Genomic DNA, 27,527 nt, shown 5'->3' on the forward strand with positions numbered 1-27,527 from the left:
AATGTGCCCATCAATTGCAGCCACTGTGCCCATCAAATGCAGCCACTGTGCCCATGAAACGCAGCCACTGTGCCATCAAATGCTGGCACTGTGCCCATCAAATGCAGCCACTGTGCCATGAAACGCAGCCACTGTGCCCATCAAACGCAGCCACTAGTATATATAAAAAAGATCCTGTGAGCCTCCTCTGATTATAAATTGCCTAAATGGCACCGTGAAACAGCTGCAAGCGTTAAACACGTCTCATAAAAACATGCAGATAAAATCAGAAATAAATATATGCGCTGCGCTTTCAAATATACTCTTCATATTATATATATGTGATAACCAAAGTGCAAATATGCGTGTGAGTCACACGCTGTGATACATCCAGTAACTAGTGACTGTAAAAAAGTGACAATAGTGCAACAGATAGTTATGAATACTTAAAAATGAACATATAAATGAAAATAAATAATCACACTAGTAAAAAGTGCTATAAGGTGCATCCATATGGTGATTGGTTGTATCAAAATTATTGTTCATAAAATCATATAGTGTTCATAAAAATATATATATTAATCACATAAAACCCCCCTATGGGGTACACACATAGTATAGGCGCGTCAGTGCGCCACTCTGCATCAGGCAAACAGCAAACAGCATGTAAAGATACCAGATCGATATTGGTATAGTATGGGGTTCTTTCCTGACAGGTCACCTGCTGAACTACTGTCCTGTCCCCTCCCCAACGCGTATTGATACAGGGAACTTCCGTATCTACTTCAGGGGGAAATTATAGTAAATGGACGGCTAGCCTGTCAAACGCAGCCACTGTGCCCATCAATTGCAGCCACTGTGCCCATCAATTTCAGCCACTGTGCCCATCAAACGGAGCCACTGAGCCATGAAACGCAGCCACTGTGGCATCAAATGCTGCCACTGTGCCCATCAAACGCAGCCACTGTGCCATCAAACGCAGCCAATGTGCCCATCAAACGCAGCCATTGTGCCATCAAACGCTGCCACTGCCCATCAATTGCATCCACTGTGCCCATCAAATTCTGCCACTGTGCCATCAAATGCCGACACTGTGCCCCATCAAATGCTGCCACTGTGCCCCATCAAATGCTGCCACTGTGCCCCATCAAATGCTGCCACTGTGCCCATCAAATGCTGCTGCTGTGCCCCATCAAATGCTGCCACTGTGCCCCATCAAATACTGCCACTGTGCCCATCAAATGTTGCCACTGTGGCCCCCCGCCCGCTCGCCGCCTGCCTGGCACTCACCCTATCTTGGTGGTGGGTCAGGCAGCGGGTGACGGCGGCGAGCTGTGTCCTCCCATGCGTCTCCTCCCCTCCTCCAGACCCGCACTTCCTGATTGGCGGAGAGGCGGTTCAGTGATAGAAAAGTGGGAAGGCTGGAGGAGTGTTTAAACTAGCATTAAAGGGGGAGGGTGAACTAGAATTCCATCGGGCAGACAGGTCAGTTAATGGTCAGACATTAAAGGGGTTGTATAGGTTTGTTTTTTTTTTTTTTAAATAACAAATATGTCATACTTTCCTCCACTGTGCAGTTCGTTTTGCACAGAGTGGCCCCGATCCTCATCTTCTGGGGTTCCTCGGCGGCTGTCTCGGCTCCTCCTCGCAAGAGCTAACCCCTTCTGGGAAGTGTTCCTGGCGCACCGCCTCATTGATTTGATTGACAGCAGCGGGAGCCAATGGCTGCGCTGCTATCAATCATCCAATTAAGAGCCCACAGGAGCTGGGGGAAAGCAAAGCGGGATCACGCCCACAGAGATTTGGGGCTCAGGTAAGTAAAACGGGGGCTTGGGGGGGCCGGAGAGTGCAAGGTGTTTTTTCACCTTAATGCATAGGATGCATTAAGGTGAAAAAACATGAAGCTTTACAACCCCTTTAATGGAGGGTGGAATGGGGATAGATGGGGGGAGGGTTATGGCAGGTGACAAAGTTCCCATGTTGCAAACAACCATTGGAAATTATAGTGCCATTTGTACTACTAAGCAAGAGATGAAAAAAAACAGAGCAAAATGTAATAATGCATTAAAGTGTTTGTTCACCAATGCCAGGAGTCTGGTAAGCAAAATAGGTGAGTTGGAAGCTCTGGTCCACGAGGAGAGCTATAATGTAATCAGTATTGCTGAAACTTGGCTTCATTCTTCACATGACTGGGCTATTAACATTCCTGGCTATGCACTCTTTCGAAGAGACAGGGTAAAAAGGAAAGGTGGCGGGGTCTGTCTCTATGTGAAAAGTGATCTCAAAGCGAGTGTGAAAGAGGACCTGGTTGATGGAGAGTGTGATGAATCTGAAGCATTATTGGTGGAACTGCATATAGATGTGCGTATTTTAAAGTTAATCATTGGAGTTTGTTATAGACCACCCAATGTTAATGAGGAGGTGGAGACATAGCTCCTTGCACAGATGAAAAGGGCTGCAAGGGCTGGGACGGTGATAATAATGGGGGATTTTAACTACTCGGAAATTGACTGGAGTAATGGCACTGCTGGGACAGTTAAAGGGCAAAAATGTATAAACCTAATACAGGACAATTTTATGGTGCAGTTTATTGAGGCCCCAACTAGGAATGATGCTCTGTTGGACCTGGTAATCTCAAACCATGCAGAGCTTATTACTAATGTTCATATAAAGGAACATCTGGGTAGCAGTGACCATAACATGATTTAATTTGATGTTAGCTGTAAGCAAAAAACACATACAAAACACTTAACTTCAAGAGAGCAAATTTTCCAAGGATGAGGGCTTCTCTACAGGACTTGGACTGGGAGGGAATATTGGCATCAATGGGCACAGACCATAAATGGGAATTCTTCAAAGTGACTGTTTGTGAACTCACTGCAAAGTATATTCCCATGGGCAATAAGTTTAAAAGGCTAAAAATAAAACCTATGTGGCTCACAGCCAAAGTTAAGAAAGCTATAAACAATAAGAAAAGAGCTTTTAAAAAATATGAAAATGAAGGAACACTAGTGTTGTTTAAATGTTACAAAGAATATAACAGAATATGTAAAAAGGAAATCAAGGATGCAAAAAACTGTCCATAATGGGGGTGGCAGTGACAGAGCCCCAAATGATCCAAAATGGCTCAAAAGGGATATGGTCCAGAAATATTTAGACAGAATAAAGGTGGATAAAGCACCTGGACCAGATGGCATCCACCCACGGATCCTAAAAGAATTGAGCTCTGTAATTTCAAAGTCATTGTATCTAATTTTTAGGGACTCATTAATGACGGGAATAGTACCACTGGATTGGCGTAGGGCCAATGTGGTGCCTATATTTAAAAAGGGAACAAAGTCTTTACCAAGTAACTATAGACCTGTTAGTTTAACTTCTATAGTCGGGAAGATACTGGAGAGTTTAATAAAAGACCACATAGACGAGTTCTTGCTGAAAAAAAATATTTTAAGCAACAGACAGCATGGATTCATGAAAGACAGAAGTTGTCAAACAAACCTGATTTCTTTTTATGAGGAGGTAAGTAAAACCTTTTACAGAGGGGTGGCGGTGGACGTGGTATACTTGGATTTTGCAAAAGCGTTTCACACAGTTCCCCACACACGGCTCATATGTAAGGTAAAGTCTACAGGCTTGGAAATATTAGTTTGTAAATGGATAGAAAACTGGCTAAAAGACCGAATTCAGAGAGTAGTGGTTAATGATTCTTACTCTGAATGGTCTAAGGTTATCAGTGGTGTACCCCAAGGTTCAATGCTGGGACCCTTACTTTTTAATACCTTTATAAATCATATTGGGTCTGGGATTAAAAGTAACATTTCTGTCTTTGCAGATGATCCTAAGCTATGCAGTGGAATAACATCCTTACAGGATGTCTCCAAATTACAAGCCAACCTCAATGCACTGTCTAATTGGGCGACTATGTGGCAGATGAGGTTTAATGTTGATAAATGTAAAGTTATGCACTTGGGGGCTAAGAATATGCATGCATCATACATACTAGGTGGAGTACAACTGGGGGCAGGGCCGATCCTAGGGTCACCGGCGCCTGGGTGCAGAAATATTTCTGGCGCCCCCACATGGGCGTGGTCATCTTACCAACTCCTCCCCTTTACAAATGTTTCTATGGCAATGACTCAAACACAGAGATGCTCTCCTAAGAACTCTTTGTTACCCTAGGATCCTCCCATGATCTTTTAACAATAAAAAAAAATACAGGAAGAGCGTACACTAATGAGACCTGGAGGGGAGTCTCTCTGATGCACACAAAGAGGGCTTCTGTTAGAGAGTCTGTTAGAAAGAACCCACAGAGATAGTACAGGAGATGATCAGAGACTGCAGACATAATACAGGAGATGGTCAGAGACTGCAGACATAATACAGGAGATGGTCAGAGACTGCAGACATAATACAGGAGATGGTCAGAGACTGCAGACATAATACAGGAGATGGTCAGAGACTACAGACATAATGCAGGACATGATCAGAGACTGCAGACATAATACAGGAGATGGTCAGAGACTGCAGACATGGTACAGGAGATGATCAGAGACTGCAGACATGGTACAGGAGATGATCAGAGACTGCAGACATGATACAGGAGATGGTCAGAGACTGTAGACATAATACAGGAGATGATCAGAGACTGCAGACATAGTACAGGAGATGGTCAGAGACTGCAGACATAATACAGGAGATGATCAGAGACTGCAGACATAGTACAGGAGATGGTCAGAGACTGCAGACATGATACAGGAGATGATCAGAGACTGCAGACATAGTACAGGAGATGATCAGAGACTGCAGACATAGTACAGGAGACAGTCAGAGACTGCAGACATGATACAGGAGATGATCAGAGACTGCAGACATAATACAGGAGATGATCAGAGACTGCAGACATAGTACAGGAGATGGTCAGAGACTGCAGACATAGTACAGGAGATGGTCAGAGACTGCAGACATAGTACAGGAGATGGTCAGAGACTGCAGACATAGTACAGGAGATGGTCAGAGACTGCAGACATAGTACAGGAGATGGTCAGAGACTGCAGACATGGTACAGGAGATGGTCAGAGACTGCAATCATAGAACAGGAGATGATCAGAGACTGCAGACATAGTACAGGAGATGATCAGAGACTGCAATCATAGAACAGGAGATGATCAGAGACTGCAATCATAGAACAGGAGATGGTCAGAGACTGCAGACATAGTACAGGAGATGATCAGAGACTGCAATCATAGAACAGGAGATGGTCAGAGACTGCAGACATACTACAGGAGATGGCCAGAGACTGCAGACATACTACAGGAGATGGCCAGAGACTGCAGACATACTACAGGAGATGGCCAGAGACTGCAGACATACTACAGGAGATGGCCAGAGACTGTAGACATACTACAGGAGATGATCAGAGACTGCAGACATACTACAGGAGATGATCAGAGACTGCAGACATAGTACAGGAGATAGCCAGAGACTGCAGACATACTACAGGAGATGATCAGAGACTGCAGACATACTACAGGAGATGATCAGAGACTGCAGACATAGTACAGGAGATGATCAGAGACTGCAGACATAGTACAGGAGATGATCAGAGACTGCAATCATAGAACAGGAGATGGTTAGAGACTGCAGACATAGTACAGGAGATGGTCAGAGACTGCAATCATAGAACAGGAGATGGCCAGAGACTGCAGACATATTACAGGAGATGGCCAGAGACTGCAGACATACTACAGGAGATGGCCAGAGACTGCAGACATACTACAGGAGATGGCCAGAGACTGCAGACATACTACAGGAGATGGCCAGAGACTGTAGACATACTACAGGAGATGATCAGAGACTGCAGACATACTACAGGAGATGATCAGAGACTGCAGACATAGTACAGGAGATAGCCAGAGACTGCAGACATACTACAGGAGATGATCAGAGACTGCAGACATACTACAGGAGATGATCAGAGACTGCAGACATAGTACAGGAGATGATCAGAGACTGCAGACATAGTACAGGAGATGATCAGAGACTGCAATCATAGAACAGGAGATGGTTAGAGACTGCAGACATAGTACAGGAGATGGTCAGAGACTGCAATCATAGAACAGGAGATGGTCAGAGACTGCAGACATAGTACAGGAGATAGCCAGAGACTGCAGACATAGTACAGGAGATGATCAGAGACTGCAGACATAGTACAGGAGATGGTCAGAGACTGCAGACATAGTACAGGAGATGGTCAGAGACTGCAGACATAGTACAGGAGATGGTCAGAGACTGCAATCATAGAACAGGAGATGGTCAGAGACTGCAGACATAGTACAGGAGATGGTCAGAGACTGCAATCATAGAACAGGAGATGGTCAGAGACTGCAGACATAGTACAGGAGATGATCAGAGACTGCAATCATAGAACAGGAGATGGTCAGAGACTGCAGACATAGTACAGGAGATGGTCAGAGACTGCAATCATAGAACAGGAGATGGTCAGAGACTGTAATCATAGAACAGGAGATGGTCAGAGACTGCAGACATAGTACAGGAGACGGTCAGAGATTGCAGACATGGTACAGGAGATGGTCAGAGACTGCAGACATAATACAGGAGAAGCTCAGAGACTGCAGACATAGTACAGGAGATGGTCAGAGACTGCAGACATAGTACAGGAGATGGTCAGAGACTGCAGACATAATACAGGAGATGGTCAGAGACTGCAGACATGGTACAGGAGATGATCAGAGACTGCAGATATTGTACAGGAGATGCCCAGAGACTGCAGACATAGTACAGGAGATGGTCAGAGACTGCAGACATAGTACAGGAGATGCCCAGAGACTGTAGTTATGATACAAGAGACGATCAGAGACTGCAATCATAGTACAGGAGATGGTCAGAGAAAGCAATCATAGAACAGGAGATGATCAGAGACTGCAGACATACTACAGGAGATGGCCAGAGACTGCAGACATACTACAGATGGCCAGAGACTGCAGACATACTACAGGAGATGATCAGAGACTGCAGACATAGTACAGGAGATGATCAGAGACTTCAGACATAGTACAGGAGATGATCAGAGACTTCAGACATAGTACAGGAGATGGTCAGAGACTGCAGACATAGTACATATTGGCCGATCGGCCCTCTCAGCTGACCCAGCGATACAGCAACGGTTCCTCTGATCAGGAGTCAGATCACTCTGAATTGCCCATGGTGACTCCGCTGTATTCCTGCAATGACTCCATTCCTTTCTCTGCCAGGGATGGTGCTAGGCTGTGTGGCTTTCCCACTGGTGGCGCAGGGCAGCAGGGTTCTCTCTCTGATGGTGTTCTCTCAGCACTGTCCTCTCCCTCTGGAGTCATGGGTGTACTTCCCTGAAAACTTTCCCAGGCTCCTGTCTCTCTCTCTCTCTTTCCCATTCAGCTGAGCATGCTGTGTGGGCTGCAGTTTCCGTGTTACAGTGGGGCTGCCAGTTCTCGGGACTATATGTCCTACAATCCTCTTCTCTGCTCCTTTTTTCTTTTCCATTAGTACATACCCCCCAGGACAGACCCCCCTCCATTAGTACAGACCCCCCAGGACAGACCACTTCTCCATTAGTACAGACCCCCCTCCATTAGTACAGACCCCCCATTAGTACAGACCCCCCTCCATTAGTAGAGACCCCCATATTAGTACAGACCCCACCATTAGTACAGACCCCCCCTCCATTAGTACAGACCCCATTAGTACAGACCCCCCTCCATTAGTACAGACCCCATTAGTACAGACCCCCCCTCCATTAGTACAGACCCCACCTCCATTAGTACAGACCCCCCCATTAGTACAGACCCCCCAGGACAGACCCCCCTCCATTAGTAGAGACCCCCATATTAGTACAGACCCCACCATTAGTACAGACCCCATTAGTACAGACCCCCCCTCCATTAGTACAGACCCCATTAGTACAGACCCCCCCCTCCATTAGTACAGACCCCCCCTCCATTAGTACAGACCCCCCTCCATTAGTACGGACCCCCCAGGACAGACCCCCTCTCCATTAGTACAGACCCCCTCTCCATTAGTACAGACCCCCCAGGACAGACCCCCCTCCATTAGTACAGACCCCCCAGGACAGACCCCCTCTCCATTAGTACAGACCCCCCTCCATTAGTACAGACCCCCCTCCATTAGTACAGACCCCCCAGAACAGACCCCCCCAGGACAGACCCCCCTCCATTAGTACAGACCCCCCAGGACAGACCCCCTCTCCATTAGTACAGACCCCCCCATTAGAACAGACCCCCCAGGACAGACCCCCCTCCATTAGTAGAGACCCCCATATTAGTACAGACCCCACCATTAGTACAGACCCCCCCTCCATTAGTACAGACCCCCCTCCATTAGTACAGACCCCATTAGTACAGACCCCCCCTCCATTAGTACAGACCCCCCTCCATTAGTACAGACCCCCCCTCCATTAGTACAGGCCCCCTCCATTAGTACAGACCCCATTAGTACAGACCCCCCCTCCATTAGAACAGACCCCCCCTCCATTAGTACAGACCCCCCATTAGTACAGCCCCTCCATTAGTACAGCCCCCCCCCTCCATTAGTACAGCCCCCCCTCCATTAGTACAGCCCCCCTCCATTAGTACAGCCCCCTCCATTAGTACAGCCCCCCTCCATTAGTACAGCCCCCTCCATTAGTACAGCCCCCCCTCCATTAGTACAGCCCCCCTCCATTAGTACAGCCCCCCTCCATTAGTACAGCCCCCCTCCATTAGTACAGCCCCCTCCATTAGTACAGCCCCCCTCCATTAGTACAGCCCCCCCTCCATTAGTACAGCCACCTCCATTAGTACAGCCCCCCCTCCATTAGTACAGCCCCCTCCATTAGTACAGACCCCCCTCCATTAGTACAGCCCCCCCCTCCATTAGTACAGCCCCCCCCTCCATTAGGGTACATATATACACCCGGGCGGCAGCTGAAGAGGAGAGAACAGTGTGCAGCCAGCCGCGCCGCCCGGGTGAAGAGCAGAGGAGTTTAAAGTAGGCAGGAGTGGGAGACACAGAGCAGAATGTGTCGGGCACGGACCGCTCCGCTCCCCTCCCCCTCCCCCGCGCGACATCACTGTGCGGCTGGTCTCTCTCCACGCAGAGACCAGCCGCTCTGCCTCCGATATCCCTCTCTTTCTCTGACAGGAGGAGGGAGGGGCTTGAGCAGCATAGGCGGCGCCTTTCTTTTAACACCGGCGGAGAGCGCCGCCGCCGGATGCAATCAAGAGGAGGAGGAGGGAAGGGAGCACTCTGGCGCTTCAGCGCCCCCACCTCTCTGGCGCCTGGGTGCACTGCACCCCGTGCACCCCGTCTAGGACCGGCCCTGACTGGGGGAATCAATGGTGGAGAAGGATCAGGGAGTTTTGGCAGATCATAAGCTCAATAATAGCATGCAATGCCAAGCTGCGGTTTCCAAAGCGAGCAAAGTCCTTCAGTTATGGACTGTATAGAGACAGATATCATTTTGCCCCTGTTCAAATCATTGGTAAGACCTCATCTGGAATATGCAGTTCAGTTTTGGGAACCAGTTCTCAAAAAGGATATCGGGGGAACTGGAGAAAGTACAGAGAAGGGCAACCAAACTGATAAGAGGCAGGGAGGAGCTCAGCTATGAGGAAAGATTAGAGGAACTGAATTTATTCACTATTGAGAAGAGGAGATTAAGGGGGGATATGATCACAGAGTATAAATATATAAGGGGTCCATATAGTGAACTTGGTGTTGAGTTATTCACTTTACGGTCCACACTGAGGACAAGGGGGCACTCTTTACCTCTAGAGGAAAAGAGATTTCATCTCCAAATACGGAAAGGTTTCTTCATAGTAAGAGCTGTGAAAATGTGGAAAAGAGGTCCAGAGGTGATTCTGGCCAGCTCAGTAGATTGTTTTAAGAAAAGGCTGGATTCTTTCCTAAATGTACATAATATAACTGGGTACTAACATTTATAGGTAAAGTTGATCCATGGAAAATCCGATTGCCTCTCTGGGATCAGGAAGGAATTTTTTCCCCTGCTGTAGCAAATTGGATCCTGCCTTTCTGGGGGTTTTTTTCGCCTTCCTCTGGATCAACTGTGGGTATAGGATTGGGTATATGGGATTGTATGATTTTTTTTTTTTTATGGTTGAACTAGATGGACTTGTGTCTTTTTTCAACCTGACTAACTATGTAACTATGTAAAAGTGAATATTCATTCGCTTTTCTAACACACCTGGGTGGTTCACCTTTTTTGAAGCCTATCAGAGCCTATGGCTCTAATCAAGTGCTTCAAAAATACACCCCGCCGCTGTAATTCAGGTGCTCTGCATCCAAAAAGGGGCCGGACGCCTGAATAGAGGGTGGCTGCCATGGATAGATTCATGCAATGCATGAATCTATCCATTAGTCATAGAGGGGGGTGGTTGGAGAGAGGGGGCGGTGCCCATGCACTCTTAATGGACGCACCGCCACTGCTGGGAAGGCTGTCCACAAGGTTTAGGAGTGTGTCTATGGGAATGTTTGACCATTCTTCCAGAAGCGCATTTGTGAAGTCAGGCACTGATGTTGGACGAGAAGGCCTGGCTCACAGTCTCCACTCTAATTTATCCCAAAGGTGTTCTATTTGGTTGAGGCAGGCCAGTCAAGTTCCTCCACCCCAAACTCGCTCATCCATATCTTTATGGACCTTGCTTTGTGCGCTGGTGCACATCCCCAAACTGTTCCCACCAAGTTGGGAGTATGAAATTGTCCAAAATGTCTTGGTATGCTGACACCTTAAGAGTTCCCTTCACTGGAACTAAGGGGCCAAGCCCAACCTCTGAAAACCCCACACCATAATCCCCCCTCCACCAAATGATTTGGACCAGTGCACAAAGCAAGGTCCATAATGACATGGATGAGCGAGTTTGGGGTGGAGTAACTTGATTGGCCTGACCTCAAACCAATAGAACACCTTTTGGGATAAATTAGAGCGGAGACTGTGAGCCAGGCATTCTCGTCAACATCAGTGCCTGACCTCACAAATGCACTTCTGGAAGAATGGTCAAACATTCCCATAGACACACTCCTAAACCTTGTGAACAGCCTTCCCAGAAGAGTTGAAGCTTGTATAGCTGCAAAGGGTGGGCCAACTCAATATTGAGCCCGACAGACTAAGACTGGGATTACATTAAAATTTATGTGCGTGTAAAGGCAGGTGTCCCAATACTTTTGACAATATAGTGTATCATAGAAAGCGAATTGAACTTGTGATCTAATAAAAGTACCATATATATTTTGAGGGCCTGTCGGTTTAGGCCCTCGGGGCCCATGATGGTTTTAGTATGCCCATAATAAAGCTAAGCATATAACAACGATTGTGATTGGTTTAGTTTTACTACAATTGTCCGCAGAAAAAATTGTTTCACCATTTAAAAGTTTATTTCTTCCATTCTGATCTTATATATATATATTATACCATCATAACTGTCACCATACCTTTTCAACTGCTGAATTTGAGTTTGTGTTTAATTCCAGCTATAGCATGACCAGTGGATGGCAGTTGCTTTGGCTCTGTACAGGGCTGTTTCCACCCGGCAAAGTTCTCTTGAATCATGTTCAGAAATTCACTGAGAATCGTCGAAAAGAGCCACTAGCCAAGGACTGCAGAACAAGGATGCAAAGAGTGCTACAGTAACATCTGTTCATTTTTATATAGATTGTTTTTTACCAATACACACACATGTAAAGAAACTCATCAGTGCCTAGGCTTTAGTATTTAAAGCAGAACTTTACCCATAACAACGTGATAAAAATAATGTTTTTTAGCAAGGAACATACATTCCACATTAATAATTATGTTACCAAAATTTGTGTGTGCTGTAAATTGCCTCCACCATTGTTACTGTTTCTTCTTGCTGGAGGCTGCCCAGAGCCCCAGAGTAGCAGTAAATCTTTAGGCTGTCAGCATATTGGCCAAATACGGCAAAGTGCCTAAAAATAGAGAGCAACTGAGCATGTGCATAACAGGATAGGCCAATTTATTACTGTATTTTAAACAGTATAGCCACTTATTTGTATAATTTTGCATAGCCATGCCTGCAAAAGGGGCCAGCCTGAAGTGATCTAGCAGGACTTAATTTTCTGACTAAAGTTCCACTTGCATTTGCACAAGGTTTTGTAGAAAAACAGTTTAAAATAGGGTCTCATTCACACAGGCGTACTTAAGCATACACCCATGTGAGGACCGTGTTCCATGCAGGCAGTCTCATTTGTGTCCGTTCAGAAGCAACAGCTGCGCAGACACAACCACTGCTCCCAATTTTAGATCTGCATGGGTGCGCGTCCCCGAACTCGCATTGTCTGCGTTTGGGACCATACACCTACACAGATGTCAAATTGGCAGCAGTGGCTGTGTCCATGCAGTTGTTGCGTCCTAATTGACATGAATAGAACTGGCTGCACGTGAATGTGCAGAACACCTGTGTATTCTGTGTGGGCTAAAGCGGCCCTCACATGGATGTATGTTTAAGTACGCCTGTGTGAACCAGGCCTATCACTCTTGTGCCCCGTACACACGGTCGGACTTTGTTCGGACATTCCGACAACAAAACTAGGATTTTTACTGACGGATGTTGGCTCAAACTTGTCTTGCATACACACGGTCACACAAAGTTGTCAGAAAATCCGATCGTTCTGAACGCGGTGACGTAAAACACGTACGTAGGCACTATAAACAGGGCAGTGGCCAATAGCTTTCATCTCTTTATTTATTCTGAGCAGGAATTTCCGACAACGGATTTTGTTGTCGGAAAATTTTATATCCTGCTCTCAAACTTTGTGTGTCGGAAAATCCGATGGAAAATATGTGATGGAGCCTACACACGATTGGAATTTCCGACAACAAGGTCCTATCACACATTTTCCGTCGGAAACTCCGACCGTGTGTACGGGGCATTAATGTTTCATCCATTTAGTCACATGTAATGTTACACGTGCTGTATATATCAACCGTAGGGAACATTTAGGCAGAAAGTTTACAAATGGTTTGGTAACTGTACTCAAACAGTGTTAGGGAATTAAATTTAACTTAATATTATAATGTATAAAGGTCAGTCCTAACTGTTTATTCTGTGTCTGACAGAACTGGTGTCAGGAAACACCCCCCTCACTTGGTGGAGGTTGAAGCCATACAACAAATGAGCACCAAGATCTTCCACAAAGTGCTCCTGCCAAATGACACAGAAGAGGTATGAGTGCCCTCTGAGCACATTTGTGATACCTCAGTGCTTGTCATTGACTTTGTTTACCCCCTGAACTAATGTGTATGTGTATGGTCAGCTTTTGTACTGTAAGGCAGCTTTCCTGATCAGCGGAGTGTACCTGAATTTCTCTTGTTTTCCTCCAGACAATTGAAGCTAGGACTAACACCAAGGTGAGAGAAGTTTGTCAGACTATTTCCAGCAAACTGCAGCTAAACTCTTGGGAGGGCTTTGGCATCTTCTTAAAAATAGGAGACAAGGTAATTTTAAAAATATTAATCTTGTCCACTTTTTTTTCATACATAATATATCATATTGATGTTAATATATATAGAAGGTGAAGTCCTCATAACTGTGTCTATAGCATGCAGACAATAGGCTCACTCTAGATTTTCTTTTTTTTTTTTTTACAAAACTTCTTTATACACACAACTACAGCCTTAGCAACCTATGTGGCTGCTATGGGGCCTGAGGGCAGGGGGAACCTAGTCTGTGTCTGTAAAGGGATTATGAAAAAAAGAAATACCGTATTTATCGGCGTGTAACACGCACTTTTATCCCCTTAAAATCAGGGGAAAAACGTGGGTGCGTGTTATACGCCGATCCCCGCTATCTGTGATCTATCGGAGCGATTGCCGCGATCACAGCCGACATTCACATAGCGTGTAGTTTTAAATATGGCGCCGCGGAGTTCGGAGCGACTCGGCGGAGCTGAACGAGCGCCGCCAAGATACACATAGTCGACTATTCTCGGCTCTTTCCGGCGCGCTCACAGTCACACCCAGTCCCGCCATTGGACCTGTGTTATGTCCATCATAGGGCGGGACTGGGCGGGACTGTGAGCGGCGCCGGAAAGAGCCGAGTACACTTGACTATGTGTATCTCGGCGGTGCTCGTTCAGCTCCGCCGAGTCCCTCCGAACTCCGCGCCGCCATATTTAAATCTACATGCTATGTCTATATCGGCGGCGATCTTTCAAGCGATCTGTCCAAGCATGTAATGGACACTGGGGGCAAGGCTGCACTGACCACTGGGGCAAGGCTGCACTGACCACTGGGGCAAAGCTGCACTGACCACTGGGGCAAAGCTGCACTGACCACTGGGGCAAGGCTGCACTGACCACTGGGGCAAAGCTGCACTGACATGGCTGCACTGACAAGGCTGCACTGGGGCAAAGCTGCACTGACAATTCTGCACTGGGGCAAAGCTGCACTGACAAGGCTGCACTGGACACTGGGCAAGGCTGCAGATGGACACGATAAGGCTGCATTGATGGGCATTTTAATGTAAGTTTTTTTTCCTTAACCACTTCAGCCCCGGAAGGATTTACCCCCTTCCTGACCAGAGCACTTTTTACAATTCGGCACTGCGTCGCTTTAACTGCTAATTGCGCGGTCATGCAATGCTGTACCCAAACGAAATTTGCGTCCTTTTCTTCCCACAAATAGAGCTTTCTTTTGATAGTATTTGATCACCTCTGCCGTTTTTATTTTTTGCGCTATACACGGAAAAAGACCGAAAATTTTGAAAAAAAATGATATTTTCTACTTTTTGTTCTAAAAAAAATCCAATAAACTCAATTTTAGTCATACATTTAGGCCAAAATGTATTCGGCCACATGTCTTTGGTAAAAAAAATGTCAATAAGTGTATATTTATTGGTTTGCGCAAAAGTTATAGCGTCTACAAACTAGGGTACATTTTCTGGAATTTACACAGCCTTTAATTTATGACTGCCTATGTCGTTTCTTGAGGTGCTAAAATGGCAGGGCAGTACAAAACCCCCACAAATGACCCCATTTTGGAAAGTAGACACCCCAAGGAATTTGCTGAGAGGCATGTTGAGCCCATTGAATATTCATTTTTTTTGTCCCAAGTGATTGAACAATGACAAAAAAAAAAAAAAAAAAAAAAAATTACAAAAAGTTGTCACTAAATGATATATTGCTCACACAGGCCATGGGCATATGTGGAATTGCACCCCAAAATACATTTAGCTGCTTCTCCTGAGTATGGGGATACCACATGTGTGGGACTTTTTGGGAGCCTAGCCGCGTACGGGGCCCCGAAAACCAATCACTGCCTTCAGGATTTCTAAGGGCGTACATTTTTGATTTTACTCCTCACTACCTATCACAGTTTTGAAGGCCATAAAATGCCCAGATGACATAAAACCCCCCCAAATGACCCCATTTTGGAAAGTAGACACCCCAAGCTATTTGCTTTGAGGCATGTTGAGTCCATGGAATATTTTATATTTTGACACAAGTTGCGGGAAAGTGACAAATTTTTTTTTTTTTTTTTTTTTTTTGCACAAAGTTGTCACTAAATGATATATTGCTCACACAGGCCATGGGCATATGTGGAATTGCACCCCAAAATACATTTAGCTGCTTCTCCTGAGTACGGGGATACCACATGTGTGGGACTTTTTGGGAGCCTAGCCGCGTACGGGGCCCCGAAAACCAATCACTGCCTTCAGGATTTCTAAGGGCGTACATTTTTAATTTTACTCCTCACTGCCTATCACAGTTTCGGAGGCCATGGAATGCCCAGGTGGCACAAACCCCCCCCAAATGACCCCATTTTGGAAAGTAGACACCCCAAGCTATTTGCTGAGAGGCATGGTGAGTATTTTGCAGCTCTCATTTGTTTTTGAAAATAAAGAAAGACGAGAAAAAACATTTTTTTTTTTTCTTTTTTCAATTTTCAAAACTTTGTGACAAAAAGTGAGGTCTGCAAAATACTCACTATACCTCTCATCAAATAGCTTGGGGTGTCTACTTTCCAAAATGGGGTCATTTGGGGTTTTTTTTTGCCACCTGGGCATTCCATGGCCTCCGAAACTGTGATAGGCAGTGAAGAGTGAAATCAAAAATTTACGGCCTTAGAAAGCCTGAAGGCAGTGATTGGTTTTCGGGGTCCCGTACGCGGCTAGGCTCCCAAAAAGTCTCACACATGTGGTATCCCCGTACTCAGGAGAAGCAGCAGAATGTATTTTGGGGTGTAATTTCACATATTCCCATGGCATGTTTGAGCAATATATCATTTAGTGACAACTTTGCGCAAAAAAAAATTAAAAAAATAAAAAATTGTCTCTTTCCCGCAACTTGTGTCACAATATAAATTATTCCATGGACTCAACATGACTCTCAGCAAATAGCTTGGGGTGTCTACTTTCCAAAATGGGGTCATTTGGGGGGGTTTTGAACTGTCCTGGCATTTTATGCACAACATCTAGAAGCTTATGTCACACATCACCCACACTTCTAACCACTTGAAGACAAAGCCCTTTCTGACACTTATTGTTTACATAAAAAAATAATTTTTTTTTGCAAGAAAATTACTTTGAACCCCCAAACATTATATATTTTTTTTAAAGCAAATGCCCTACAGATTAAAATGGTGGGTGTTTCATTTTTTTTTTTCACACAGTATTTGCGCAGCGATTTTTCAAACGCATTTTTTGGGGAAAAAACACACTTTTTTACATTTTAATGCACTAAAACACACTATATTGCCCAAATGTTTGATGGAATAAAAAAGATGATCTTAGGCCGAGTACATGGATACCAAACATGACATGCTTTAAAATTGCGCACAAACGTGCAGTGGCGACAAACTAAATACATTTTTAAAAGCCTTTAAAAGCCTTTACAGGTTACCACTTTAGATTTACAGAGGAGGTCTACTGCTAAAAATACTGCCCTCGATCTGACCTTCGCGGCGATACCTCACATGCATGGTGCAATTGCTGTTTACATTTGACGCCAGACCGACGCTTGCGTTCGCCTTAGCGCGAGAGCAGGGGGGGACAGGGGTGCTTTTTTTTTTTTTTTTTTTTTTTCCTTTATTATTATTATTTTTTTATCTTATTTTTAAACTGTTCCTTTCATTTTTTTTTTTTTAATCATTTTTATTGTTATCTCAGGGAATGTAAATATCCCCTATCATAGCAATAGGTAGTGACAGGTACTCTTTTTTGCAAAAATTGGGGTCTATTAGACCCTAGATTTCTCCTCTGCCCTCAAAGCATCTGACCACACCAAGATCGGTGTGATAAAATGCTTTCCCAATTTCCCAATGGCGCTGTTTACATCCGGCGAAATCTAAGTCATAAAATGCTCGTAGCTTCCGGTTTCTTAGGCCATAGAGATGTTTGGAGCCACTCTGGTCTCTGATCAGCTCTATGGTCAGCTGGCTGAATCACCGGCTGCATTTTCAGGTTCCCTGTTGAGACAGGAGAGCCAGAGAAAAACACGGAAGACGTTGGGGGGGGAGGGGCATTCCCTCCCACTGCTTGTAAAAGCAGTCTAGAGGCTAATTAGCCGCTAGGATTGCTTTTACATGAAAGCCGACCGCTGGCTGAAAAGAATGATACCAAGATGATACCTAAACCTGCAGGCATCATTCTGGTATAACCACTCAAAGTCGTGAATGGCGTACCTGAAGACAAAAAAATGGTTAACAATAAAGCACAGTAAACGGTAAGGTATAAAAAATTGCATACCTGAAAAGCAAACATGATAAAACATAACAACAATAAAACATTGCAGAATAGAATACAGTAAAAAAGAACAGAACAATAGAGAGAGAGAAAGAACAATAAAACGACAACTATTTTTTTTTTTATTTTATATTTTTGTATGTGTTTTTTTTTTTTTTTTTTTTACACTTTTTTTTGTAACTAACTTTTATAACTGTAACCGGTTCCAGGTTCGGGTCTCTCAAAATGCGATGGCATCTTGGGAGACCCTGTGAAAGTGTGCCTAGTCTGTGCAATGCTGTACCCTACGCTAATACTCAACTAGTGAATGGTAGTGTTCAAAACATTCACCAATGCAAAGACCAGGATTGTCAGGACAGGAGGGACAATAATAGCGGGTGTCACGCCTATATCTGCGCTTGCTGCAGACACGACATCTTTTTTGGGGGGGTTCGTTGGGTAGGGGTACTCGGGAGGACATAAAGAAAATGCCTCTCATGCAGCCGACTGCATTTGGTTGGGGATGTGAATGGGGGAAGTACGGGCGCTGCAGAAGTGGTGGGTTCCCAATTAGGATTGGCGAATGCAGCAGGAAGGGCACTATGGACACGACGGGCCTGTGTTTGTCTTCTTGGTGGCAGCGGGACACTACTTGTGCTTGTCACCTCACCAGCTTGAACTGCACTTATGGGACTCGCCACGTCACCAAGTGTTACTGCAGTGCTGGTTTGACTACAACCGGGGTGTACTAGGCCGCTGGGGCTTGCCAGTTCACCAAAACGCTACCAAAAAAACTGTTAGCGATCGCAAGGATCAGGCCTGACTCTGCGAACGCTGCAGTTATGCGTTTAGTGTTTTGTAAGTGTCAGTGATCGATCGATACTGCACTTGGGTGGGCTGGGCTGGGCCGGGTGGAGGGGCAAAACGCAGGTGCTAGCAGGTATCTGGGCTGATCCCGCTAACACTGCGTTTGTGGGAACCCTAAACTGCTGGGGACGCTAGTATAGATCTGATCAGATCAGATATTGATCCGATCAGATACTATACCACTAAGGGAGGCGTATGCTGCGTGCGTGGGTGTTAGCGGTACTGGCGCTAATCTGACGCTGCCTGGGGCTGGTGCTTGCCAGTTCACCAAAACGCTACCAAAAAAACTGTTAGCGATCGCAGGGATCAGGCCTGACTATGCGAACGCTGCAGTTATGCGTTTAGTGTTTTGTAAGTGACAGTGATCGATCGATACTGCACTTGGGTGGGCCGGGCAGAGGGGCAAAACGCAGGTGCTAGCGGGTATCTGGGCTGATCCCGCTAACACTGCGTTTTCGGGAACCCTAAACTGCTGGGGACACTAGTATAGATCTGATTGGATCAGATATTGATCCGTACAGATACTATACCACTAAGGGAGGCGTATGCTGCGTGCGTGGGTGTTAGCGGTACTGGCGCTAATCTGACGCTGCCTGGGGCGACGCATATCACCGCCGGGCGACCGGGGGGCTAAACCTTTATTCGGTAATAAACGGCGGGTGCCCTGACACTATAAAAAATAAACAAACTAACCAGCGTCACCGTAACAGTTATACGGTGATCAGTGGTGAAAGGGTTAACTAGGGGGCAATCAAGGGGTTAAAACATTTATTAGGTAGTATATGGGGGTCCCTGTCGCTATAAAACGCTGACGGCGAACCTAAATATTTACGTTCCTAACTAGCGTCACCAGCGACACTAATACAGCGATCAGAAAAATGATCGCTTAGTGACACTGGTGACAGGGGGTGATCAAGGGGTTAAAACTTTATTAGGGGGGGTTAGGGGGGTATCCTAGACCTAAAGGGGGGTAATACTACCTGCCCTAACACTGTAACTGTCACAAACTGACACTATGCAGTAATCAGAAAAAAAAAAAAAAAAAAAAAAAAAAAATACTGCTAATGTCAGTTTGTGACAGGGGGGGGGGGTGATTGGGGGGGGATCGGGGGGCGATCGGGGGGGGATCGGGGGTGTAAGGTATGCCTGGCATGTTCTACTGTGTGTGTGTGTGTGTTGTGTGCACTTACATGTCTTCTCTCCTCGGCGCTGGACGGAAACTGCCGAGCCGAGGAGAGATGACATCACATCCTCTGCCTGTGTGAAACTACACACAGGCAGGGGAGGATTCCTATTGGCTGGGAGCGATCGCGAGGGGGGGGCCACGATCGGATGGTCTCCCCCTCGCCTCCCGACGCTCCCAGTCAGATGCCGACCGCCGATGGCACCGGGGGGGGGTCCGATCGGACCCCCCGCCCGCGGGAGGCAGATCACGTATATATACGTGATTCTGCCTGCCCGTGCCATTCTGCCGACGTATATCTACGTTAGGCGGTCGGCAAGTGGTTAAACTTCCCTCCTAAAAGTTTTTTTCCTTAAAATTCCTTCCTAAACTTGGGGTGCGTGTTATACGCCGGCGCGTGTTATACGCTGATAAATCGGTATATATTTTCCTCTCATTGGCTATGGACTGTGTTTCTGTACATTGATCACACATTGATCTACCTGCCTAAATCATCTTAGGTTGATCGTGAAGTTCCTCTTATTTGTAACACAGAACAGCAGTTTATGAAGAAGAAGCTAAGATAAGCTTTTCCAACACCCCCAAACTATGGAATGCCTCATTCAGATGAGGCCATAGGTGGTGCGATTTTCGATTCTCCCATCAAAACAGTCAGTGTTGATATGGGAATCCCTCCCGTGAAGCGATCGTGTTCTCCTGGCGCACATGGGGAGGGCAGGCAGGTATTGTTTTGTGTCGCCAAGAGAACACCCGCTGGCAAAAATCGCATTCCGAAAATCCAACATGCTGGTTGGATCAACTTGGATACAATCAGCCTGCCCATAGATTATTTGAATCTTGCCCGGACCCTGCTAAAACAGCTAAGATTCGAACTGTCTATGGCCGCCTTAAGTTTCAACTCTGTCAACCTGCTTCTTGCACAGTCTTCAGATGTTTTATTCTCCATTTTTAGTGCTAAACACTTTTTGGTGGAATGTCAGTATCACCATTCCATTGGCATTGTCTATGTATGGATATTCAGGTTTAGTTTACATTATGTCTCCTGAGTGCAGTTGGGGCCGAGCAAAAGTTCAGCCTGAACATCACCTGTTCGCTCGTTCATCAAACACCCGAATTTCCGGGGCGCTTGGCAGGATGTTCACCCGCCGAGTGCCCCACAATGCAATGTGTGCTGCACAGCACATTCTAGGGCCCTAATTGGATGAAGCAATGCACCTGACCACTGGTCAGCTGAAAGGCTTTGCCCAATCGGGGCACAGAGCACTGTCAGAGCCATGATTGGACAAAGTCATGATGACTTTGCCCAATCATGGCTCGGTGCTCATAGTCCCACCCCACACTATAAAAGGTTCCTTCCCACAGGAACCTTTTGTAGTGTGTCGTTGGAGTGGAGATAGATAAAGCAGGGCTCAGTTTGCTACTAGCGAGTTAGTGTGTTATTGTGACTCTGAGTGTAGAGGTGTACAGTGTTAATGTGAGTATAGTGTGTCAGTATAGTGTAGTATTAGTGTAGTGTGTCATTATAGTGTATCAGCATAGTGTGAGTATAGTGTCAGTGTAGTGTGTTAGTGTAGTGCAGTGTTTAACACAGCATTACATAACATTTAGTGCTGAATACCCTTTTTTTTGTTTTGGTTTCTGCGTGTTTTTTTTTTTCTTTCTTCTGTCTCCTGGCTGTCCCCTTTCTTAAAAAATTTCAGCTGCAGTTTTTATGACTGTGATGCTGGTGTTCCCCTTTTTTATTCATTTTTTATAGTTTGTACATTTCTGTACAAACTCATAGCTATGAGTAAGCACTTGGTATAAGTGTGAAACGCGTCTTTCTGTACCACTCTGCTTTGGTGTCGTGTATACTTTGTGATCCTGATTCACAAATAAAGGCATAAGAAACTTTCATCGGTGTGCGGCTGTCCAGAATTTCTTTGTCTATCTCATCTCATGGAAAACGTAGTTTAGAGGTTTTTGCTGGTCAAAGGAGGAGTGGTGGAGAAGAGGGCCACCTAAGTGATGCAAAATTTAGTCCTTGGTGCCCAGGATTGCCAGCTTCAACATCCCATCGGCAGCATCTGCATCATATGCTAGAAGATTATCTAGGGGCAAAAACAGACTTGGAGAGCTTTTCAGTAAATGATCCACTGGGTTACCGGATCATGAGAATAGACTACTGGCCAGAACTTGTCTGGTATGCAATTGAGCTGCTGGGCTGCCCTGCATCCAGTGTGCTTTCCAAACGGCATTCAGTGCTGCTGGAGGTTTTGTGACAGATAAAAGAGCGTGTCTGTCCAAAGATTCCGTTAACTGGCTGACATTTGTCAAAATGAATCAGTCCTGGATTAGCAGCAGCTATCAAACCCATGATGCCTATGTTGCTGATTAAGTGTTTTTGGGATCTGTACTCTCTGCAAGACTGTCTAGGCTGCCTAGCTTTGTAGGTGTTGATTTTATCTTGAAGTAATTTTTTGGTATAGGTTTAATGGGTATAATTAAAAAAGAGATATGGGTTTCTGTTTTTTTTTTTAATTTATACTTACCTAGGTGGTTGCAGCATTGATCTGATGCTGCATCTGTCCCCCGGAGCCTCTACACTGAGAACCGAGCAATCAAACACCGCTGATCACTCAGTTTTCAGAGCTCCATGAGCAGAGAGCTGGTGACTGTCAGTCACATCTCTCTGCTCTACCCCCTCTTTGCTCACTAGAGTGCTGGGCTGTGGGGGGGTGGGGGCAGTCAGCTCAGGCCAGGGACGGGCTGGGCTGGGGGGGCAGGGTGACAATGTCCCTCCGGGCCGCTCTGATACTTGGTAAAAAGGCTGCACTCATGGCTGGGTAATGAGGGGCCAGTGACACTATGCACAGCCACTGGCCGCTGCTTCCAAATGCTGTGTTTGCAGAGCTGCAGTGGAGCGGTAGGAATATGCCTGCTGAAACTCTGGTTCTAACCCAGGGACGAACATCAGGAGCCAGGATGTAAGCGGTGACCGCTGCCTGGACAGGGTTAACACAGGTCATGGCTGCTGCTCACCTCCCGCTGTGCGGCCGTGACCTGTGTTTCCTCTGAGGTAGATGGCTGCAGGGCTGAGCTGTGTGTCTCTCACACACAGCTCGGCCTCACAGTACAATGGCGCTGACATCCCCTCCTATCTCTGCACGGACGCGAGAAGAGATAGGGCTCATCAGCTCCTCCTCCTGGGCCTGCCCCACCCACACTTCCCGGGCATGTTTGAACCCAGAAAAGAAAAGCTGCAGACAATCTGCGCCTCAGCCTCCATCCTGGGGTGAGTAAGCTCACCCTCTCTGCTGCCTCCCAGTGTATAAAATGATTTTAAGGGGTGCTCTGTGGACTTTGATAAGGGGGGGGAGGAGGGGGGCAGGCTTTGGTGAGCAGAGACCCCCTTTACACCAGAGTCCACAGCATTCCCCCTTAAATCAAGGTTCCCAGAACACCCCTTAAATCAGATCCCCCTTAAATAAGGGTCCCCCTTTATATTAGAGTCCACAGAGCTCCCCCTTACAGTGTAAGTGGAAATTCTGTGCAAACTCTGATGTAAGGGGGACCTCTGTGCGGACTCTGATGTAAGGGGGACCTCTGTGTGGACTCTGATGTAAGGGGGACCTCTGTGCGGACTCTGATGTAAGGGGGGCCTCTGTGTGGACTCTGATGTAAGGGGGCCTCTGTGCGGACTCTGATAACATACATAGCATAATGTACAGGGGTCAGGAGTATGTAATGTACAGGGTTCAGGGGTGTGTAATGTACAGGGTGCAGAGCTCAGGAGTGGGTAATGTACAGGGTGCGGGGCCAGGAATATATAATGCACAGGGTGCAGGGGTTTAGGAGTATGTAATATACAGGGTTCAGGGGTCAGGAGTATGTGATGTACAGGGGACAGAAGTATGTAATGTACAGGGTTCAGGTGTCAGGAGTATGTAATATACTGGGTGCAGGAGTCAGGCGTTTGTAAGGGACAGGGTTCAGGGGTCAGGAGTATGTAATATACTGGATGCAGGGGTCAGGAGTTTGTAAGGGACAGGGTTCAAGGGTCAGGAGTATGTAATTTTACAGGGTGCAGGGGTCAGGAGTATGTAATGTACAGGGGTGAGAGTCATGGTATAAGGAGGGGGTCCCATGAGGACCAGAGTGAATGAATGTGTTCACTGTACACTCTGTTAGAAGGAGATCCCCTCCAGGTTCCATTATACTCCTTTGTAGTCTCTAATGGGACCTGGAGGGGATGCTTTCGAACAGACTCTCTGTTGTACTTTTGTACGAAATGTGGGGGTGAGGGCAGGGGTGGGTCATGGGTGGGGCCTGACAGGGTGCCCTTGCTTTATTTGGATTGGGGGCCCTGAGTGTTGTCAGTCCGCCCTTGCCGGCAAGTGTATCATAATGCTTCCCCTGTCAGGGATCTCCGCCCGACAGGCGCTTCCTAGTTCCCGTCATGACGTCATTCAGAGGCCGGAATGGAAGAGGAGGAGTGCTGTTGCGACCTGCGGGGAGCGTCCACTACTGTGGGTGAGTGAGTGGCTGAACATTTCTGCACTGCTTTTATCTTACTGAAGTGGTTAATTTTTTTTTATTTTTTTTTGGGGTGGGGGGTTAATTAATCTACAATGCTATTTGTTATATGCAGCATGGAGGAGGTTGATGTATTGCTATTGGTCACTGATGCATTAGTGACCAGTGGCAGTTAATTAACCCCTTTGTGCTGCATTAGCAGCAGTGGTGTCAGTGTTAATTAACCCCTTCATGCTGCAGCATGAAGGGGTTAATTAGCACTGACACTGGTGCCACTGCCACTGATGCAGCATAAAAGGGTTAACTAACTGCCACTGGTCACTAATGCATCAGTGACCAATAGCAATACATCAACCTCCTCCATGCTACATATAACAAATAGTATTGTAGATTAAAGTGGTTGTAAAAGTTTTTTTTTATTTATAACAATAACAAACGTGTCATACTTACCTGGGTTTTGCACAGAACAGCCAAGACTCTTCTTCTGGGGTCCCCCGCCAGCACTCCAGGCCCCTTCTCTTCATTCTGCCGCCTGTCACCTTAAAATCATACCATAGGGGGACTTTTTTCCCCCTATATGATGAAAAAAATAACTTAAGGAAAAAAAAGTTACACACAAGCACATAAACCCCCCCAAAAATGTTTTTGAAGCACCCCCACCAAAACACATGTAGGAACGTAAAGGCATGCCTCAGGGGAGCCTACGCATGAAATACATGTTACATATTACCATGCACGCCAGAATGAGAGCAACACAAGACCTCCTCCGTAACACTAAACTGATACCTATAGGCTGCTTTTGAACCTATGCGTATAGAAAATATGGGGTATTGCAGTTTGCCGCCATTTCACACAAAATTAAGGTTTGACATTTTGGATCTATTTACTCGGTGCAACATCATCTTTTATATATTACCAAAAATGTGAGTAGTTTATTGCGTTTGTTTGCCCTAAATTTCACTTTAGTGTGTTTTATTACAGAAATGTTGCGTTTCCTAGACCTTTGCGGTAATATCGTGTGACATTAAAAATATTGGAACTACCACTATTTTATTGTCTAGGGTGTCTGCTTTCAGGAAATATATAATGTTTGGGGGTTTTGTGTAATCTTCAGGCCTAAAATTATTTTTTAAAAGTATGTGTAAAAAAACGCAAAAATGGCTCTGGCAATGAAAAGGTAAATTTATATGAATGCCAAAAGTGGGAGTTGGGAGGAGGCAGGGAAGAGGGAGAGTGGGGCCGAGACGCTCCACCATGGGCCACTGGGTTATACTTGCCCTGGGCCAAAAGTTGCCAGTCAGCCCCTGCCAGGGGCTCTGGAGGGCCACATTGTCCTTACCCCACCTTTGTGATCATGGAAAATCTTAAACTGTTTTCCTTGATCCATCACTGTAAAGGTACCACCAACACCCAAAGCCCATTTTTCCACACGTGTTACTTCTATCCAAAGTCTGCAAAAGAGACACCAGACTTTATCTATAAATATATTGTTAATCTTGGCCTGACTGTACTATAATTTGGCTTCAAATAAGGCTTGTTCACTGTGGTGCAAAACTTTGTTATTTCCATGCAAAGTCTGCCAAAGAGACACCAGAATTTATCCAAAAAATCTCTAATCTTGTTCTGAGTGTGCTAAATTGTGGCTTCACCATACAGACTGGCTCCCCAAGCCGTTGTTTACAAAATAAAGAAAGCTTGCAGTAAAAATCAATTCAAATGTAATTTTTTTTTCTTTAGAAATGTCAGTTTTGCTGCAGCAGGTTCTATACACAGTACAGATGCACCACTTTACAGGCACACTAGGGGGACCCCCATGCACTATATTTAAAGGAATTTTTCATTTTTATTGTTGCACTTTAAGAATCAGTAAAATCCCTGCTCAAAAAAGTTTTTTCACTGGTACCTGTCCCCCAGTGCAGTACCCAGGCCCCCATACACCAGGGCAGTACCCGGGTCCCATAGACTTTAATAGGGTTCGCGGTCCGGGAATTTTGCAATGTTTGAGGGTTCTAGCACGAACCGAACTGGGGGACGTTTGGACCAACTCTACTCCTAAGTTATAATTGTTTGATGCAGGTTATCAGTATGAATGAGCAAGATTACTTCTTTGATTCCCTGAGGCAGCTGAATGACTATATCCGGAAAAGCCGTCCCACTGCAGGTGAGCTAAACACTTGTTTTCTTAGTCTAAAGAATTTCTCTTGTTTTACAATTGTATAGAGATAAAACAATATATGATTAGAAATTACTGTAACCCTGCTGCATGTTTTCCCCATTGAATAACATATGGTTTAAGTTTTAGGGGTTGGTTTACCAAGGGCAAATAGGCTGTTCACTTTGGAAGGGAATTCACTTTTCAAAAATGACCCAATCCAGTGTGCAAAGTATTTTCTTTTTTTAAATCTGTGTTTTTGCTTGCATAGCATGTCAGCAGAGCTTCATGTCATTCACTAAGCTAAGAGAAAATTCCCTTGTCAAGTGAACTGCCTTTTTTCCTATAATTCAATTCCTGAGTATCAAAAATTTCCATAATGGTCATACACAGTGGATAAAGAAACGTATATATCTCCTAACCATTAGTAAGTGTTATGAAACATGCCCATAGAAAACCTTATCAAAGTGTAAATTTGCTACTGCAGAAATTTCTTACACTGAATTGCACATGTTCAGCAGCTAGCTTTCACATTTATTTGCTTTTCACTATATTAAGAAAATAATTTATTCAGTTTAGGTATCTTAAAAAATTCTGCTTTGGTAGATAATTGTTTACATGAGTGTACATACCAAAGGAAACTCAGAAGCCTTACATATGCTGAAATAAATATTTGGTGGCTATGGATTCCTCTATTTATTCCATATATATATTAACTTGTCTATTCTTATAATTAGCTAGACTATCAAAGCTCTGATAATGTTACTGGTGATAGTACAATGATATAAGGCTAGCTATGAAAATAAATACACTGCTTAATAAAACAATATCTTTTTTTTCCCCAAGAAAATAGGAATGCTAACATAAAAACACTAAAGGAATATATTACAGAGCATATAACAAAAGAACATCAATGATACTTTACGTAAGGTCGCCCTTAGTGGTCAATATCCTTCAGCTGGGCTCGATGGCAAGAGAGCCATGAGACAAGAGAGATTTTTCCATTCTGTCTGCACTTTAAAACTGCATTCAGACCCCCCCCCCCCGTACACCACACCCATCTAGCCTCCTGAGAATATCT

General features: G+C 45.4%; 1 protein-coding gene across 2 annotated transcripts in view; it reads left to right on the forward strand.

Annotated features, from left to right (window-relative positions):
- MYO7B (myosin VIIB) overlaps nt 1–27,527 on the forward strand; it is a 422,737-nt gene that overhangs the window by 356,648 nt on the left and 38,562 nt on the right. For both annotated transcript variants that reach the window (XM_073625783.1, XM_073625782.1), the window contains 4 exons: nt 11,521–11,676; nt 13,127–13,232; nt 13,391–13,504; nt 26,371–26,455. In XM_073625783.1, the coding sequence (XP_073481884.1) occupies nt 11,521–11,676; nt 13,127–13,232; nt 13,391–13,504; nt 26,371–26,455 (461 nt within the window). The remainder of the gene's footprint in view (nt 1–11,520; nt 11,677–13,126; nt 13,233–13,390; nt 13,505–26,370; nt 26,456–27,527) is intronic.

The sequence above is a fragment of the Aquarana catesbeiana genome, linkage group LG04 (assembly GCF_042186555.1).
Source record: "Aquarana catesbeiana isolate 2022-GZ linkage group LG04, ASM4218655v1, whole genome shotgun sequence".
Lineage (NCBI taxonomy): Eukaryota > Metazoa > Chordata > Amphibia > Anura > Ranidae > Aquarana > Aquarana catesbeiana.